An 18,528-nucleotide genomic window follows, 5' to 3' on the forward strand; every position below is an offset into this window, starting at 1 on the left:
CGCCACCTCAGGCAAGGTTTTCGGTTTATAAACTAGTGCGAGAGCAACACAGTGTTGCCGATTCTATTTTTTCCTGCAGCATAGATTCATTAACTATATTTTGCTACCGAACAGTCAGCTCCCGATTTTGGCTACCCCGATTTTATCAGCTTTTTATCTCGACTTTGTCATCCTTGCAACGTGGCCGGCCCACCGTAGTCTCCCAACTTTGGCCAGGTGTACGATGGGAATCTCTCCAAGCAGTGCATGTAGCTCGTGATTCAAACGTCTCCGCCACTCTCCGCTTTCCGTTCCTTTCCGCTCCGCCAAAAATAGTCCGCAACACCTTTCGTTCAAAAACGGCAAGTGCACGTATGTCTTCCGTAAGTAAAGTTACTGTCTCAAGTCCGTAGAGGACTACCGGTCTGATTAGCGTTTTGTACATCGTCAGCTTTGTGCGGCGGCGTATGCTCCTTGATCGAAACGTCTTGCGAAGGGAAAAGTAGGCTCGATTTCCAGCTTGAATGCGTCGTTGGATCTTCTTACTCGTATTATTGTCGGCGGTGACCAGAGATCTCAAATATACGAACTCATCGACCACTTTCAGTTCATCGCCGTCAATAGTCACTGTGCGTAGGAGGCAAACGTTACTTTCTCGGGAGTCTCTTCACACCATATATATGGTTTTCAACGCATTAATTTGTAACCCTATCCTCCTAGTCTCCGTTTTTAGTCTGGCGTAGATTATCTCCGCCGTCCTACGGTTTCTAGTAATGAGCCGAGGTCGTCTGCAAAGGCTAGGAGTTGGCTACTCTTACTGAAGATCGTGTTTTGATGCCCGCTCGCCGGATCACACCTTCAATAGCGATATTGAATGACATACAGGACAGTCCATCTCCTTGTCGCAACCCTCTACGCGATTCGAAAGGACTCGAGAGTGTTCCCGAAACGCGCACGTAGCACATCACTCGTTCCAGAGTAGCTTTGATCAGCCGCGTCAGTTTGTCCGGAAAACCGTACTCGTGCATTATCTGCCATAGCTGTTCTCGTTCAACGGTATCGTATGCTGCTCTGAAATCCACGAAAATATGATGCGTGGGCACGTTGTACTCTCGACATTTCTGAAGGATTTGTCGGAGAGTAAAAATTTGATCCGTAGTAGCACGGGCCCCCATAAAGCCCGCCTGATACTGCCCTACGAATTCTCTTGCTATTGGGGATAGACGACGCAACAAAATCTGGGATAGCACCTTGTAGGCGGCGTTGACCAGCGTAATGCCGCGGTAGTTACAGTAGTCTAGCCGGTCGCCCTTTTTGTAGATGGGACAGACTACGCCTTCCATCCACTCCTCCGGTAGTTTCTCTTCTTCCCAAATCCTTGAAATCAGCCAGTGAAGTGCCGTTACTAGCGGTTCTTGGCCATTTTTGAAGAGTTCTGCCGGGAGTCGGTCCTTCCCGGCGGCTCTATTATTCTTCAGCAGACCGATTTCTCGTCGGATCTCTTCGAGATCGGGAGCCGGTACGCTGTTGTCGTTTGCAGGTACTCCGAGGTTAACTTCCATTGCGTCTCCTGCTGCCATTTCGCCGTAGAGGTGTTCATCGAAAAACTGCTTCCACCTGTCGATCACCTCGCGCTCGTTTGTGATAAGATCCCCTCCTTCGTCCCTACACATGTCTGGATTTGGTGTGTGGGCCTTGCGAGTTTGGTTCACCTTCTCGTAAAACTTGCGGGTATCATCAGCCCGGAATAGTTGTTCAAGCTCCTCACGATCTCTATCCTCCTTCTGGCGCTTTTTCCTTCTCAGGATCGTGGTCAACTCATTCCTCGCTCGTCGATACTTGGCCAAATTCTCTCTCGTGGATATGCTCAGATAGTTTTCCCAAGCTCTTTTTTTCCTCTCTATCGCTTCTTGGCATTCCCCGCCAGACCAATCATTTCGTGCTCTCGAGGCTTCCACACCTAGCACCGCGGTTGCGGCCTCGTTGACGGCCGAGCGTATCCTACTCCATCCGTTTTCGAGGGTCGAAGCATCTAGCTCTACAGAAGAAGGCAGAGCTTCATCCAGTACGTGCGCGTTGTGCTTTTAAACATGATTTATAAAACTTTTCAACCTGCTTGAAACTATTCTGATTCTCTGGAGAGAGTTTTTGGATAAAATGATGCCTTCTTGCGAGTAATTCGGGGTCAAAATTAAGGTATTTTCATAGTAAAAGTTCTATAGTTCCTAAACAAGCAAAGATAGGCGTAGACTATATTCAGCAATGTTGTGTATTTTTACTATTTGTACAAATTTGTAAAACAGGAAAAAGTCATACAACAACTACAAAAACAGCTAAAATAGAAAAACTGATTTTAACGATTTTTAATAGGATTTTTCTATGTTCGCTGAAGAGATAGAAGGTTACTGTTTTCAGCAAAATTTCTTATAATAATATGCTGTAAAACTTTGCAGAACACATCAATGAGTTATATTGAAACTGAAGAAAAATAATTTTTTATTGCACTTTTAGGGAAATTAATCAAAATTTGAATTCCACTGGACGATAGAACTTTTAATTTTGAGAAACTCTTCCAAAGATTCCATAAACCTAAAACCAAGTTTTCCCGCTCAAAGCTAATGCGCACCAAAAAAGGTTCTGGACCAGTGAGCAGTGCTCGGTTCATCGAGCTTTCGGTTGACCAATTGTGGGTTAAAATTTAATTTTTAGTAGAAGTCTTCGATATTGCAAGGTCTTATGTCTTGAATTTTGAAAAAAATTTCGTTTTGTCAGTTTCCCCATTTTGCTAGCCCAAAATTCAACAAAAAATGAAAAACTACCCGAGAATTAATATAAAAAGAAGTCCAATGCGAAGTCCAATTTCCTGCAGAATTACAAATTCAATTTCAAGTTCAATTTCACGTCCCATTTAAAGTCCATTTTTAATTAAAATTTCGTGCAATTTCAGGTACAATTTATGTACTATTTCAAGTCCAATTTTATGCTACATTTTAGGTCTTATTTGCATTGCAAGTAAAATAAAGTTTCAAGTCTAAATTGGTCCAAAATTAAGTCCAATTTCATGCTAAATTTCAATTTGAAATGCTAATAGTTTAATTTGTATTGCAATTTAAAATCCATTTTAATAACTTTTACAGCACTATTTTAAGGCTGACTTAAAAAATTTCAAGCTCAGGGGTAACACTGCGATTCTCGTTTCGAGTGATTTTGGTTTGTTTCGCCCATTCGTTTAACGTGGTCGAAACGAACCAAAATCACTCGAAACGAGAATCGCAATGTCACCCCAGTTTCGAGTAAATTTTTAATTTGAATTTTTAGTCTGATTTTATGTTTAATTTTGAGTAAAATCTCGTATATGAGGCTATTACAAATATTTTATAAAGGTTCTGTTCGTTTTTTTTCAATCGTGCAAAAAATATGTGTTTTTAGTATTTTTACTTAAAGTTTAAACGTGAAAACCAAATCCATTCTTGCTTTTCATATATAAGACGGATTTTACGCCAACTCGACCAGAGGTTGGCATGACCCTCTCAGAATTTAATGAAACTTTGTGTGTGTAAAGAGTTCATGTAAATAAACATCTTTGCATACTTAGTTTTTCGAAAATTGGTCTAGACTAACTTTTGGGCTTAATTTTTTTTCTCTTTTTTATTATAAAAAATATAACTCGAAAACTAAAAGACCTACAAAAAAATTAGTGACTTTTAGACAATCTTCTGAATTTTCATTAAAAAATACTAAAAAAATACAAATTAATTTCTACACTGAGAAAAAAGCATTTTAAAAACTAAAAATCGATTTTTCCAAAAAGGCCATCTCAGAAATTGATGAAATTTTTTTTTAAAGATAGTACTTCCATACATCACAAAATGGACATATTTAAGGGAAAAAAGTTTTTCTAACAAAAACTTTTTCCGAACAAAAAGGTATTTCAGTATTTTCGAAAACTATAGCACCTACAAAAAATGATGTATGGGTGACTTTTACAAAATTTGCTGAATTTTCATAAAAAAATACTGACATTTTAAAAACTAAAATTCGATTTCCTTGAAAAGCACATCTAGGAAATTGATGAAATTTGTTTTAAAGGTAGATATTTATATGGCCTACAAGTCTCCCATATATTGCAAAATGGACATGTTTAAGGGAAAAAAGTTAGTCTAGACCAATTTTCGAAAAACTAAGTATACATTTTTTTATACGACAGACTTCGCAGCCAGCTGTTAAGAGTGAAGGACAATTGCAGGGCCAGTTGCTACGATTTTATTGACTCTAACAGCCTCTCACAGTCGAGATTCGAACATACGACGACTGGCTTATTAGGCCAGCGTCATACCGCGGAGCCAACTGGGAGGCAGTGTTATTTTAGTTTAGTCTAGTGTCACTTCAGTTTAATTTCATGTCCAATTTCAAATCGTTCAAGTCCAAATCTAAGTTCACATTAAATCTAATCTTCAAGTCGAATGTTATGTCATATTTCAAGTCCACGGGGGGCCCAGGCTGATCTACGTGTCCCATCTTCAGGCCTAAAGCTACAACCTGTATGCCTGTATGGAAGCTATAACGGGAAAGTTGGCAGAAATTTTCAAGTGTATTAAACTGTGGAGGTTCGTTAAGAAATTTATGTTGTTGGCCAACACTGTTCCTGTAGCTTGAAAATTCTTATTTTCATTGTAACCGGGATCGTCAATCAAAAAATTTACCTAAACAAGTGGCTGGAAAAATGACTGCTGCTTTTCCTGAAGTAACACGGTTGTTTCGTGCTGTTTTGGCCGGATTTGGCATCCTACCGCAAAGGTTATGTAATGCTATGCCGCCAACCCAACATGGCAAAGAGTTCCGCACAACCGAAATATTGCATCATTGTGAAGCGAAACCTTAAGGAGACCCAAAAAATTGTTGAAACTTGAAAGTAAGAAATGTACTGTCAAATTTCAATATTTTTAATATAAAATTTAATCAATTTGCACGCATTCTAATTTGGCCAAATTTTGATCGTAATACCCTTCAATTGCCAAAGTAGGTTTGAAAGAAAAAATATGTTAGGTCTTAGCTAATTATGTGCAGTATTTGAAACAACCTAATGAGCAGGCAACCCTGCCCGGACGGAATTGCTATACACGCAGGTATAGGAAGTGTATAGGGCAATTTGGGCAAGACATCATACCATCCATCCGTTTTTGTTCGTTCGTTCGTTTGGTTGATCATGGTTTGAACGGGGCTTGGGTTATTTTTTCGGGAAAAGCCTCGAACGGGAAAATATCAACACCCGACAGCCAGCCAACCAGCCTGCTAGAGCCAAACTGGCTGCTCCAGGGACGCCTGAACCTCGGTGGTGGCGGCGGCGGCAGACGCGTCGGTGTGCACTGTGCACGTGCAGTAATCCTGTGTTGTAGCAGCTCCAGCAGGAGCAGCGCCAGCAGGAGCACACCCACTAGCATACTCGCGAGTTGGAATGGAAGTGAGCGAACGACGACGTGATGGGAGCTTGTGGGTGTCCTGCTGAAATTGACGAACATCGACCGCCATCGTCCGCCGGATGGGAACCGGAAGGTGCAGCAATCGGAACCGACCGTGGCAGCACTATGTATGTAGTGCGGGAGTAGAGTAGCAAAACGACATGATTGGATTTTTTTTGACGGGGACTCAAATCGGTTCAGGGAGGAAGCGTAAATGGGGTGCACTGATGTGTGTATTTTTTCTTCATTCCACTTTCTTCGACGTTTCTTTTCGAAGTAGGTACCTACGGAAAACCTTTCGATTTCTATGTTTCGCGCGACATAGGCATGGTGAGGTGTGGGTGGCAGCTATTTGCACATGCACGATAGGGTTGGTAGTAAAGTACAGCTCTTTTCAACTGACAGCCGTTGGGCTCGGGAGGCACCTCATCGCTTCTGCCGTTTGAAATGAGTGCGTGCTCGTTTGTAACGCTGCCAATCGGAACCGATAATTAGCCGCCAGCCCTATTTCCCACAGCGTGTGTGTAAGCGTTCCCCATTAAAGCTACCAGCAGCGCGAGGGGACTTGTTTTGCCATCCTGATGATGGGGAGCTGAGAAGGGGCAGCAGCCGCGGCATGCTAACTGAGGGATGCCGGCACCACTGTTGTCGTCGTCGTCGTCGTCATCGTAGTTATCGTCGTCGTCGTTGTTGGTGAACCAACAACAGTACGGTGGAGACCGATCCGGTTGGATTGGGTGGCTGCCGGTGGCAGCTGGGATGGAAGCGTTGCTAACCTATAAGCTTGGCGGCGCAGTTATAAATGTGGGGAAATGTTGATGGTTGCCTCCACACTGGATGCTCTTGAGGAGGGGCGGAAAAGGGATGCGGGAGGATAAAGGCAGAGAATTTCGCGTGCGTCCCATGAAGGGACCACGGGTGAAGTGATGCGATGCGGTGCGGTTGAGTGATGTGTAGAATCCGAGAGCAGCCATCACTGGCTGAGGCGAGCCGGCACACAAAAATAAAACGTGGGTTGGGCAATGGCGGCGACGGCGGCTGACTCTGTTGGGGATCCTGCCTGCTTGCCAGGACCGTTCTTGTGGGGCTTTGGCTGTGCGGGCCAGAGGGAGGGAGAAAGAGGGACGAGGGAGCGATTGAGGACGAATTTCTGACGAACTGTGTTTTTGTGCAGCAGCTTACTGGTACCCAACGCCGTCACCGTAGGATTGTGTGTTGGCGGAGGCGGCGGCAGTGGTGGCGAGCTATCGTGAGGAGGCAGCTCGGTCCACGAGGAGGTGGATTAGGTTCTGACTGCGCGGGGAGCGTCAAAGTGAAGCGAGAAAATGAAGAGAATAAGCTGGTTTGAACAAGAAGCAGAGTAGCGGCAGCAGCAGCAGCAGCAGCACCAGTAGAAGTGACTGTGAAGGATCAGCCTGTAGCAACAAGAACGCTTGTGGAACGAGGGGAGGAGTCGGGAGGTGATGGTGGAATGAAGGAATAATAATAGCAATAATAAAACGGAACGAAAGGCTCGGAATGGTTTGGGTAAGGTACGGGAAGAGTGAGGTAAACGGCAAGCAGAAGAACTCGCTCGAAGCCAAAGGCGTACAGAAAATACTAGTATCGGGTGAGACGAATGGTGGCGGGAGCAGAGAAGGGTCGGTTTGCTGAGAGTGCTATGATAGAGACCGTTTGTGGAAGCGGGTGAGGAGGAGGGCAGGGTGGCCGTGCTGGTGAAGCGCGGCGGTGGAAAGCAAATGAAAACGATGAGATAGGACCGATGGGTTAGGCAAGCGGGTAGACACAAGCGGCCTGGCAGGAAGGCAGGAAGGTAGGCAGGCAGGCAGACTGAGGACGGCGTAGCAATATAAAAGCGAGAAAATGTTCGACTCCACGTGGAGTCAACCGGCAGCGATGTGAGAGATTACAACAGCTTTTTAAATTTCGACCAATGAAAATACGACTTTGCGAGATATTTATGAAAAGAAACCGATATTTTTTCTCTCGCTCTCGCTGCCAGCCGCTGTTGGTTGTCGTCGTCGTCGTCGACTCTTTTGGACGAATATATTTCTGGTGTGTTGTGCGCTCTGGTGTGGTGTTTTTTTTACGTAGGCGAAGAACGGAATGGGAGTTTACAGGGCTAAGTGGCACGAACCGAATCAGTTGTGTGCGGGGGGTTGTGCGGTAAGAGGTAGGACGGCAGGGAGTCCGCTAGGAGGAAACCAGGGAGGAACGTAAATATAACGTACAAATACCCGGGACCTCGGTACTTTGGCGCGGAAATTTACGGATGAGAGAGCGAGACGGGGCGCTACGGCGCGGTTGGTTTGGGTAGATATCCGACCAACGGAGAGACAGAGAAAATAAAAGTTGCCAAGAAGACTAGTGATCTGTTGGGACTGGGAGAAAGAAGTGGTCGGTGTGTGTGAGCACATTTTTCGTAGAAGAGATAGCATGCGGGTACAATGTAGGAACCGGAGGAGGGCTGGGTCCGGGTCCATCCATGGTTTTTCACCGACGATGACGACGAAGACGACGGGCTTGCGGACAGAGGAAGATGCAGAAAAAATTGAACTTCGAGATGGGAGGAATAATAAAAACAACAATCAAGTGGAGGGAATTATAAAACGAACAAAGCCGGAACAAGAAGAAGATGCTGCGGAACGAAAAAAAACTGGGAATCTTCTACTTTGCTCGGAATCCGGGTCGGGCAGTGCAGCGCAGCAGCACAGAGGAAGAACAAAGTTGAAGATTGAGAATGGTATGGTAGGGTATGGAATAAAAAGTTGTGATGAGGCAAAAACTCGGGGGAATTATAGATGAGATGCCATGGGAAATATGGAAGACGCGGGCTACAGGGAAACTCGGTACGTATAGATATTTACATTCCGGGAATCTACCAGCCGAAGGCAGTTGCCGTATTGGAAATATTTTACGGATATTAGTTACGAAATTATAAACGAGTTTAATATGTTGTTGAATTGATTTTTCCGCTCCACCTCGAACGGCGCCCGCACGGCACGAACTTCGCGCTGCCACGCCAGTCAGTGTAGCATGCGTTCGTTCGTTAGGTAATTTGTTCTGTGGCTTTCCTACCGCAGCTCGAAACGGTGCGAGTCGGTTCGGTTCTGGGCTAGCGGTCTGTCTGCGGGACGGGAAGCGGCCGGGCGCGCGATGGAAATCGAAATCGATCTATGTGGGTTACAGCAATAATTTCTGCGATTTTATTGATACCGGGCCGGTGCAAGTTTAGATTATGAATGCTTTCGAATTCCGGCTCAATTTATATTAATCGGGTGGTGTGTCAGCGGTAAATATTGCAGTGATAAGAATTTCACGCAAGCCAGGACTCCGCCGGGACACGCAATGTAGCAGCGTGATGATTGATTTTGTGATAAGATTCGGACGGTTTGGAATTTGTAATGAACTTTAGTCGGAGATTGCGGAATTATTGTTATTAGTGTATCACCATCACAGTACATACTACCATACATTGTAGCAATTATATTCTATTCAAGTCATAACCATCATCAACCATTTCATAGTAACCACCAACCAACCATATCACCATTTGATAGACAATCAATTCACATAGCAGACAAAGTCAATACCTGCTAGCAAAGTTGCAAAAACTCAATCACATTTTGGGGAAAGGAACCGAATAATAAGGGGTTGCCTAAAGGGTGTCCCACATCAAATTGCATCACGGAGAAAACGCTGTAGAAAATTACCCAATAGGTTTTTTCTCTTGAAATTTCGAGTAGAAGTAGTTTAGAGTGTATTGTTTATACTGTTTATTTATCGCTGTCAGTTTTTCGAAGATTGGAACCCGAAAAACAACGTTGCGAATTGATTTTGCGCATTCACCTGGAAAATCCTCAATTATCTTTTGGGGCATTGAAAAAAACTTTAAATCGTGCACTTAACTGTCACTTAACCTACAGTACAAGTTTGATGTTCCGCCCAGCACAAGTTTGATGTTTCGGAGGTAACAAGGAAGCAGAAACTTTCAAAGTTTGCCAAGAAATACATGATTCGGCAAGCGATCTGCTCATGTGGCAAACGGAGTGCGTCGTTCGAGACTACCGGCAGTGTAAACGGGCAAATCTACCTCAAGGAGTGTCTACAAAAGCGTCTGCTTCCTCTTTCCTCTTGTTAGATTATAGTCACTTCAACAGCTTGGGTGATTCGTGACTTATTCGGGGTTGGGATTTGAACCCGGGTCCTCGGCGAGAATGTTAACCACTACACCAGGACTGTCTCCGTCTGCTTCCTCTGTTGAAACAACACGAGGGTCCTACGAACTTTTGGCCGGAGCTAGAGCTAGCTGCGTGCCACTATTCAAACGATGTCCTCGGGTGTTACGAAGCCAACGGGGTTACTTTCGTGCCCAAGGACATGAGCCCCCTCAACGCACCGGAACTAAGGTCCATCGAAAAATACTGAAGTAACGGGTGACAACTAAAATTTTGGAATTTTTTTCTCAAGCTGTCCAAAAAAGACAAAGATACATGAAGAAGATCTGATTTACCGAGATTAAAGATACATTATCCATTGTTGAAAAAAGTGTACATTTGAAAACGGTCCGTAATCGGCTGTTCCTCGAAGCTTTCGTTTGACGTCGAAACAGGAGCGTTGTACGGCCGTCATGTCAACTTTGCGAATTCATCTCTTGGTTCTACCAATCAACTGTTTGCAATTCATGACTTTCCAGTTATTTTTGTACACCAAGGAGCTCAAAACTCCGAAGAAATCGTCGATTGGGGGCACTGAGACAGATTTTTCGGGTCGTGGTTTTTGGGTGCAAATGGGATCGTATGGGTATTCAGGAACGATTGTATTTTTTGGCGTAATGCGATGATGCTCTATCTGGTCAAAACACGTATTGTCCATCTGCATTGTGTTTCTGTAGAAACGGGATCAAAATTTTCTTCAAACATTCGTCTAGTGCATCTTAATTGATAGCCAAACCAGAGGGCTTGTTGTTGAAGAAACTAGGAAGAGAATGATGTCCTTCTGCGTCCATAATTTTGGCTGGTCTTCCACTACCTTGCTTGCGAATGGTTGTTGGGCATCTTAGGATATGGTAAACAGTCGAAGCCGCAACATATTCGCTTTTTAAATGTTGCACCGTATACTTTTTCCCGAGATTTGTGTGGAAGTTCGTAGAAGTGTACAACGCGCTCGCGGAATGCTTCTTGTTTTGGAGCCGTTTTTATGCAAAACTTGACAAGCATAAACAAAACAAAAAATACTGACAGAAAGAGGATAGAAAGAGCTAATACGTACACACTCTCATTTCTCCCTGAGCTCGTTTGTTGTTGAGTATAGGGGCCTCGAAAAAATTTTAGTTGTCACCCGTTATTATGAAGTAGGCACTACGGAAGAAGTGTCGCAAGGAGGTTAAATCGGAGGAATACATGAAGAAAACCTGGCGGGTGCACCAACGTGCGACGCCAGTGTGGACTGGGAGTGCGCCGTAAATACTAAAGATAGAGCAATACTTAGTTCAGCAATCTTATGGATAATAATTTACTCTATAAATGCCCCGTATATAATACTAGCTGTAACGCCCGCGCGTCGCCTCGCGTCTAATTGAGAGCTTGGAGGTACGCTATGTAACGCCAACGCTATGTAACTCTATGAGGAGCAACTACGTTACTTTTGCTCGTCTTGAATGTAATCTGGTGTGATTGGCTTGAGTCTTTGCTTAATGTGGGCGATTATTACCACGAAAATACATGTCGCGCCTCTCGTTTTGGTGACAGACATAAGCCTCTTACATTTACGATTTTCGAATTTTGCTTGGCTAAGGTGCTACAGTTAAAAGAGCAAAATAAGTTCACTGAGTGCAGGACAAGCCTGCTTGGGACGGCATACTAGTTCTCATTGTGCAACCTTATCCAGTCCCTGCATGTCCGTCCGAATGCCGGTCCTGGTGGGATGGAAATGTTAGTCCAATACTTGTTGCTACTGAAGACCAGGGAATTCGCTGTATCTTCATAAGCATTTAGGGAAAGAAATTCTTGTTAGTAGAAGGATGGAGCTAGATAAAGATCCATCTTAATGGATGATGTAATCTGTCAAAAGCTATGCGCGGTTTCGGTGTGGTTTCATTAAGACGCCCGCAAAGTTTCTTAGTGTCCACTCAGTCGGATATTTGATTAGCTCAATCGAACACATGCTATAGATATCGTCAACTGATTCATATATGTCGGTAAATGAGTCTATCTCGGAGAATCTCGGACTTATTCATGTCCGCACACGACGTGTTATCCGCTTGTCTTCGGGGTCGGTGTTGCCGTCAATAGCCATCGATGTTGCCGATTGGATTGGAAAAGGGGCGTGGCTTACAAAGTGGTCTCAAGGTTATCATTTGGATCCAAATCCTTTGGTGTATCTAATTGTCGTCCATGCCTGTGAAGCTAGGCGATAACAAGGGAAATGTATGTAAAAATTCGACCTTGAATCTTTACACACATTTTCACTATTTAGCGTATAAAAAATTATTATTAATATGTTACTATAAAATTGCTGGACATTTTATCTATCCAACGACATATTAACTGTTATGTTTCGTTCAGTAGTAGAGTAGCTATTAGCGTTTGAAATATTTCATTCAAACGTTACACTTCTATTTCTCGTTTTTACAAAGTGCTACCCAGTCCCAGTATAGTAAACAAAGACGTAGTCCTACGTCAAAAGAACAGCTTTCGAAAAAGACAAAAATGGAAGGAAAATGAAGAAATGTGAGGGAGAGAAAATCAAGAAAACGGAAACGGAGACAGAAAAAGAGTGAAACGGGATTGAAAAGAGAAAAATGCAATAGAAATGAGGTACAACGTGTAAGCGAATAAGATGAAAAATGTCAATACTATCTTCAAGCAGGAATGGTTCGGTCACTTTGTCTCAATTTTGGTTCATTTGACAGTACCGTATTAGCCGAGCAAAATTTGACAAAGTTATACATAGGACATTTGTAAAATTAGTTATAATCTACAATTTTGCCGAATAAAAGTTGGCTGAATCATTTGTATTTACTGTGCTACAATGCTGCTAGCTCAGTGAACGTGCACTGAGCTACCAATGAGCTAGCAGCTACAGTTAGTCAGACCCGAATTAGTCGAAATGCAATGTTTGTCCTATATCAAGTCCGATTTCAAGTCCAATCTCAACTTTAGTTTATAGTCCACTTTCAACTTTGGTTTTAAGTCCAGTTTCACTCGAAAGTCCGGTTTCGAAAGTTTCAAAGTTTCGGAGTTTCTTATCGACCGGTATTTTTGTACTAATTTTTATTTTTAATTATTCTGATTATACATTATTCTGAAAAGTCAGTCCTACCTTTAGTTTATTTGTGGATACTGTGCACTAGCAGTTATATCTTTACCTACCAAAGATATGTACTAATGGCAGATAATATTACGAAAAAAGCCCCATCGGGCACTAAAAATAAAAAAAATGACATTTCCAAACTGTATGGCACTTTCTCAGTAACAAAAAATAACTTTTACACCATACTAGTACGAAATTATGTATAATTTTATTAAATTAAAAAAAAAATTGTAGATCATGAAAAAATTATTGAAACTGCACTTCATTTCAAGTTACAAGTCGCAAATGGAATACGATTATAAACACGTTAGAAAAACACTGCCGAAAGCTTTCACTTATTTGCTTGGTGATATGCGATACTATTCTAGGACATTCTAAATGCACATTTCAATGAAACAGCTACAGCTGTACTTGTAGTTCTATTTTAGGTCGCAGCGCACATAAAAAAATAACATTTTCAGTTAATAAAAAGAGAATTCAACTTTCAACATCATTTTCACTCGATATATGACGTCGTTTTTTGTCTGTGCGAAACCATCCCCTTACGGCATAAGGATTAGCCGTAATTGAATTCCACGCACCGGAAAATTGCTTTCGCTAATGCTATCTGGTGATCAGTCGGTGTAAATATCTCAGAGTGGCAGTAAATTTGCTATAGATATTTCAGTTAAATAAATTTGAAGCCGTGTTTTGTGTATTACCGCTCATGCTTATGTTTTTTACTGAAATTCAAAGAAAGATTATCTAATTCATTTCGTTTGCGAGTACCATCAATGAAGGATAAAAAACGCTTAGACGGTACAATAAATGCGAGTTTTCTAACCTTAGGTGGGATTTTAAGAGCATTTGTGTCCGGTATTTTATATACATATTCCTCAGTAACCGGCCTATCATTAAATTTTTGGGCAATTTAAATAGTACAAACAAAATTGTACACCTCATGATGAAATGATCAATTAGCCACAAAACGCTACCCGATAAAGTGTGTTGAACAGATAAGATTTTTGATCTCGGACACTCAACGATCGTGTAAAGGTCGTTAATTTGGATAGTCTATAAAATAAAATAAATATATAAGGGCTTTGCACTGATTATTTATTTTAGAATTTCTAAAAATTAGAAATTTTTAGAGAAGATAAAACTGGTATATAATCAAGTCATAACTGTTAATGATTTAGTGTAAAAGAACAATAAAATTATTATATATCCAAGTCACGGTTACTAGTTGCTGGACAATACTTTAAAATTCAAAAGTGAATAAAATTTCGTGATAACATTGTTTTAATTAGAAAGTACTCGGTATTGCTATACTGTGTATATTATGGGGACTTTGTGAATCTTTCGATATTCAATTGGTTTGATTCGGTGTGTTATCACTATCTAATGGAAAGATACTGTCCAAACGTTTATTAAGCTTAAAACAACGAAGTATGGTTTCCGTTTGAATTTCATCATGAATCAAAAATAACATCATCATAAATAACCTATCAAATCAACAAAATAGTATGATGCTGGTAAGCAATTGAGATGCCATAACAATGATGAACCGGACTACGGGATCAAGTTCAACGGAGCAAAATTTTAACGATATCAACCAAACATGCGACAGGTGACAGGCAGTTCAAGTTGTTGCTGCTGAACTTCCTACGAAGCAAATATGCCTACACGGTAATGGCTTTACCACGTCGTCGGTGCATTTTTGCGTCAAACGAATGAGTCCTTCCAGAGAATAGGTCCTTACCAAGCCAAGGACAGGTTAAATCCAGGGATAGCAAAAAATAAAATGCCAACGATTTCCTGGGACAAATTTGCTCCCTAATAGGATTACATTTCAACAATCATCCAAGCACGGCTCGTCCACCACCGCCATCGTCGTCGTCGTCGTCGCGGCGTTTGCTGATTCTTCCCACCCACTTGAACCCTTTCATTTTCCGGCTCGCTCTCTGCTCTGCTCGGATCCGCTTCAGCATACGACTGAACGCGCTCGTTAATGGCAGAGCTGTCATTCACGACAAATCCACTCGAGAATTAGTTCAACCGAAGTAGATGGTGTAGAGTTTCTTCAAATTAAAAACTTCCACTCGTCTGCACACTCGAGCTGCTCTCAATTAAAAAACGAAGCCGTGAAAAACAAGAAATGAGAGATTAAAATTTACCCAACCTATTACACCTTCCTTCGCTTCGCTTGCCACTTGTCTACCCACTTCGAAGCGTACGTCCGTCGCCGTTCCTAATTTTCAAAGACCGCTACCAGCACTCATTTGCCAGCAGCTATACGAGAGGCGAACCTGAAGCTGAAAGGCAACGCCAGTGTACAACGCTCATGGCATGGCAGTGCAAAAACAAATCCATCCCATCTGGCTGCCGGCGATCGTCAAGACAACGACCGACCGTCTCGAGTCGACCGACGTCGATGGTGGACGATTACGCCGCGCCAGCCAGCCAACAGCGGCACCGGCACCGGCAACCAACGATTCGCGAAGCACTGCATTCTGCACTGCACTGCACTGCACTACACTGCACCGGGGTGCTACCGAATGCCGCCGCTACGCTCTGTCATCCAATTTTCCACCCTGCACACATATTTTCCCATTCCGTCCCCCCGCCATCCGGTTTAAGGGTATAAGCAGGAGATGTGCTGCTTTCTGCGCACAGTGACTTAAAAAAAATAAAAAAGCAAAATCCCAACTGCGGCGTTGGCATTTTGCGATATGGGTTGCCGGTGGGTAGAGTACAGGCAAAGCTGACTCATGTGCCATGTTACTTCCGTTGTTGGAAGACTCTGGTTTACTAGCAATCTATCGTGGAAATTTGCATTGTTTTTTGTTCGATACTACGAGCAGGTTTGGCATGCTCTTTTCGCATCGATTTTATTCTTTTGATTATTGCACCTCAACTAAATAGAATTTGCAAAAGTGGTGTATGGAGCATTTGTAGAAGAGGTAATTATCTACAATATTGCTGAAGAAAGTAAAGTTTTATCTTTTGGATTTACGCCGCAATGCCGTTGGTAGTAAAAAGAGCCCTTTTTTAATTTTTCCAAATGCTTTGGAAAAAGATGAAATAAATCATTATCCGTAAGCAGCTAAAGTTTTAGTCAAAATCGGTTTATTGCTAAAGCAGAAAATCATCCATCTTTCGCTTCCTCGCTTGCTGCTCTGCCTTTCTGTGGTGTTCACCACGGGTGTCTCTACCGGGAGTTTCGGTCAATTCCTTGTTCTTTGCCAGACAGCTCTCCAATTGTTGCTCCAATCGATGAATCTTCAATTCGGTATCACTTTTCGCCAGTGCCATGTCTTGTTTAAATTTACTGATGGTCTCCTTATAATACTGAACTTTTCGTTCCAGGTTAACACAAACTTGATGCTTCTGGAAGTTCCAGAACGTGATGGCACTGTTGGCGATTTCCATTATGGTGTCTGGACTGTAGCCGCACAATAAGAGCTGTAATTGCGTACAATTCTAGACAAGAACCAAGGATCTGCTTTGTGCTTAGCTTACTTACCGCTCGAGAATGTGCCGAATCGCTCAGCGTACGTTCCACAATGCCAAAGCCGTCGTGAAATCGAGTACCACAAGCTGGACAACCGGAAGACTCCGTTTGGCGTAACTTGGCATCTTGACCGTGCTGTGCACAAAATACGTGGGAGCAGCGTGTTATCCACGCAACCCGCTCGATTTTCTGGAAGCAATCGCGCGCATTGCAGACCAGTTGATCGCGTTGCTCAACGAATGACATCTCGGCGTCGACTGATTGTGTTTTGTCAAACTGTCAAACAATAGCGAAGTAGGCTTTAAGTAAGCTATATATTGTTAAGAACTTTGACCCCGTTTCGTTTACATGAAACGTTTCTGTTCGAGCACCTCTAGCTTACATTACCTTTGTTTAAAGGATCTCATCATATGCATTCTTTCTTTTCAATCTCGTTTAACCATTAGATCATTATTAGTTCGATTTTGTCATTTCAATAGCCTTTGGATGTCAAGGACAAAATATTTGTATAGGCTTTGTTTTACCTTTATTATCTTCAATTCCATATAAGCCATATGCAAACGAGAATAATCATCAATCGAAATAAACCATTATCAAACACACATCTCCGGGCATTATCACTTGTATAACGCGAAGAGTGGTAAATCGAATAAAAACAGTTTTAGTTTAAACCCGTGTCTGATCAAGTCAAAAAATCACATTCGTCCCTGCACCGGCAGTAAAGTCCGTCGCGCAAACAGTTTCTTTGTACTTAGTAAGGCATCATAAAAGGCATAGTGATACAAAAAATAGTGTTAAATCAGACCGGGCCAAGTCGCAAAACTTGTTAATGACTTGTTAAAACTTGAGTTAATGATAACAAACGATCAAGAGTTACCTGAGCTTCCTTTTGTTCTAATCATATTAAGAATATCGTGATACATATATTAATTTTTTGCCACCATTTCGTCATATTATTTACTCAATTTCATTTCAGATTTGTTGCCATTGTGCCTCAATTCTGCCTTTTTGTTTTGTCTTTATTAAATTACAAATTTCTATCAACTTTGATATATTTTGTCACTCTCTCAACAATGAGACAATGGCGAAAATTTTAATTTTTTAATGAAACACCATCACTAGTGTGTCCAGGCTGGGGCACGTGCCCCATCTTCTCTGTAAAATTTAATGTAAAACAGGATAATTTCTGTAACCCAGAGGTTTTCAGTCACTATTTTTGAAATTGTGTAAAAATAGCTCCAGTTTCAGGTTTAATTTCAATTCCAGTACTAAATTAAATTTCAAATATAGTTTCAGGCCTCATCTAAGTTCAATTTCAAGTTCAAATTCATGTACATTGCCAAGCAGTATTTCAGTTTCGGTTGATTTCCATTTTAAATCCAATTTTAATTAAAGTGATAGTGGAAAACTCCGAAGACAAGACGCAAAATTATATTCCGTCGCATAGATTTCTTTCCTTAGTTGTCAATTTTTTGAAATATTTTTTGTTATTTCTGAAATTGCGTGCAAACACTGACCGAATAGATAACAGTCTATCTTCTCGGTGGTAGAAATAAAGAGCAGTCATACAAAAAATAATATCGTCGCATGGGAAAGTGTGTGACGCGTATACGGGGAGTGATAGAATTGGGAGAATAAAGCAACATTAGGTATTAAACTACCTAATATAACGGGCGGTAGTAGTTGAGTTAGTTAGTTCGGGTACCAACCGAAAGAGCGTGAATGCGAACCCCATCTGCCATCTGCCATCGCCAGTTCATCCAATTAATCATTCTTCGCATCAGACACTTCCTCACTTTCCATGGAAAAATAAGACAAAATGAGAAAAAACGGACATAAACTGTTGAAACGGGCTAGAAAAAGAAGGAAAACGCGAGAATGAAAATAATGGCATGAAAAAAAGAAAGAGGGTAAACGGGGATAAAAACAGGGTACTGAACAGAAATGGATGAGGAACGAAAAAAGAAGAAAAATTAGGTAAAAGAAGAAAAAACCCTAAAGAAAAAGAAGAAAATGAGGATAATTCTAGACAGAAATAGTGAAAAATGATACAAAAAAGCAGAAAAAACGAGATAGAAAATGTGGAAAAAGCAGGAAAACTTACTTACTAATTGGCTCATGTCCACCGGTCCAGCAGGACAAAGAGCTGAAATCAGAGATCTCCATTGCCGACGGTTACCAGCCATGAGTTCCACCTGTCGCCAGCACAGGTTCACGTCAACAACCCGGACATCGTTGGCTGCACGATGTGTCGCCATGAGCCCTTCGGTCTTCCTCTTCTAC

General features: G+C 42.0%; 1 protein-coding gene across 1 annotated transcript; it reads right to left on the reverse strand.

The window, feature by feature from the left end:
• Positions 1 to 15,866: 15,866 nt before the first annotated feature.
• On the reverse strand, positions 15,867 to 16,491 carry LOC128735175 (E3 ubiquitin-protein ligase CCNB1IP1-like). Its single transcript, XM_053829669.1, has 2 exons — positions 16,258 to 16,491; positions 15,867 to 16,196 (listed from the first exon to the last, which is right to left on the reverse strand). The coding sequence occupies exons 1-2, from the start codon at positions 16,489 to 16,491 to the stop codon at positions 15,867 to 15,869; spliced, it is 564 nt and encodes a 187-aa protein (XP_053685644.1).
• Positions 16,492 to 18,528: the final 2,037 nt, after the last annotated feature.

The sequence above is a fragment of the Sabethes cyaneus genome, chromosome 2 (assembly GCF_943734655.1).
Source record: "Sabethes cyaneus chromosome 2, idSabCyanKW18_F2, whole genome shotgun sequence".
NCBI lineage: Eukaryota > Metazoa > Arthropoda > Insecta > Diptera > Culicidae > Sabethes > Sabethes cyaneus.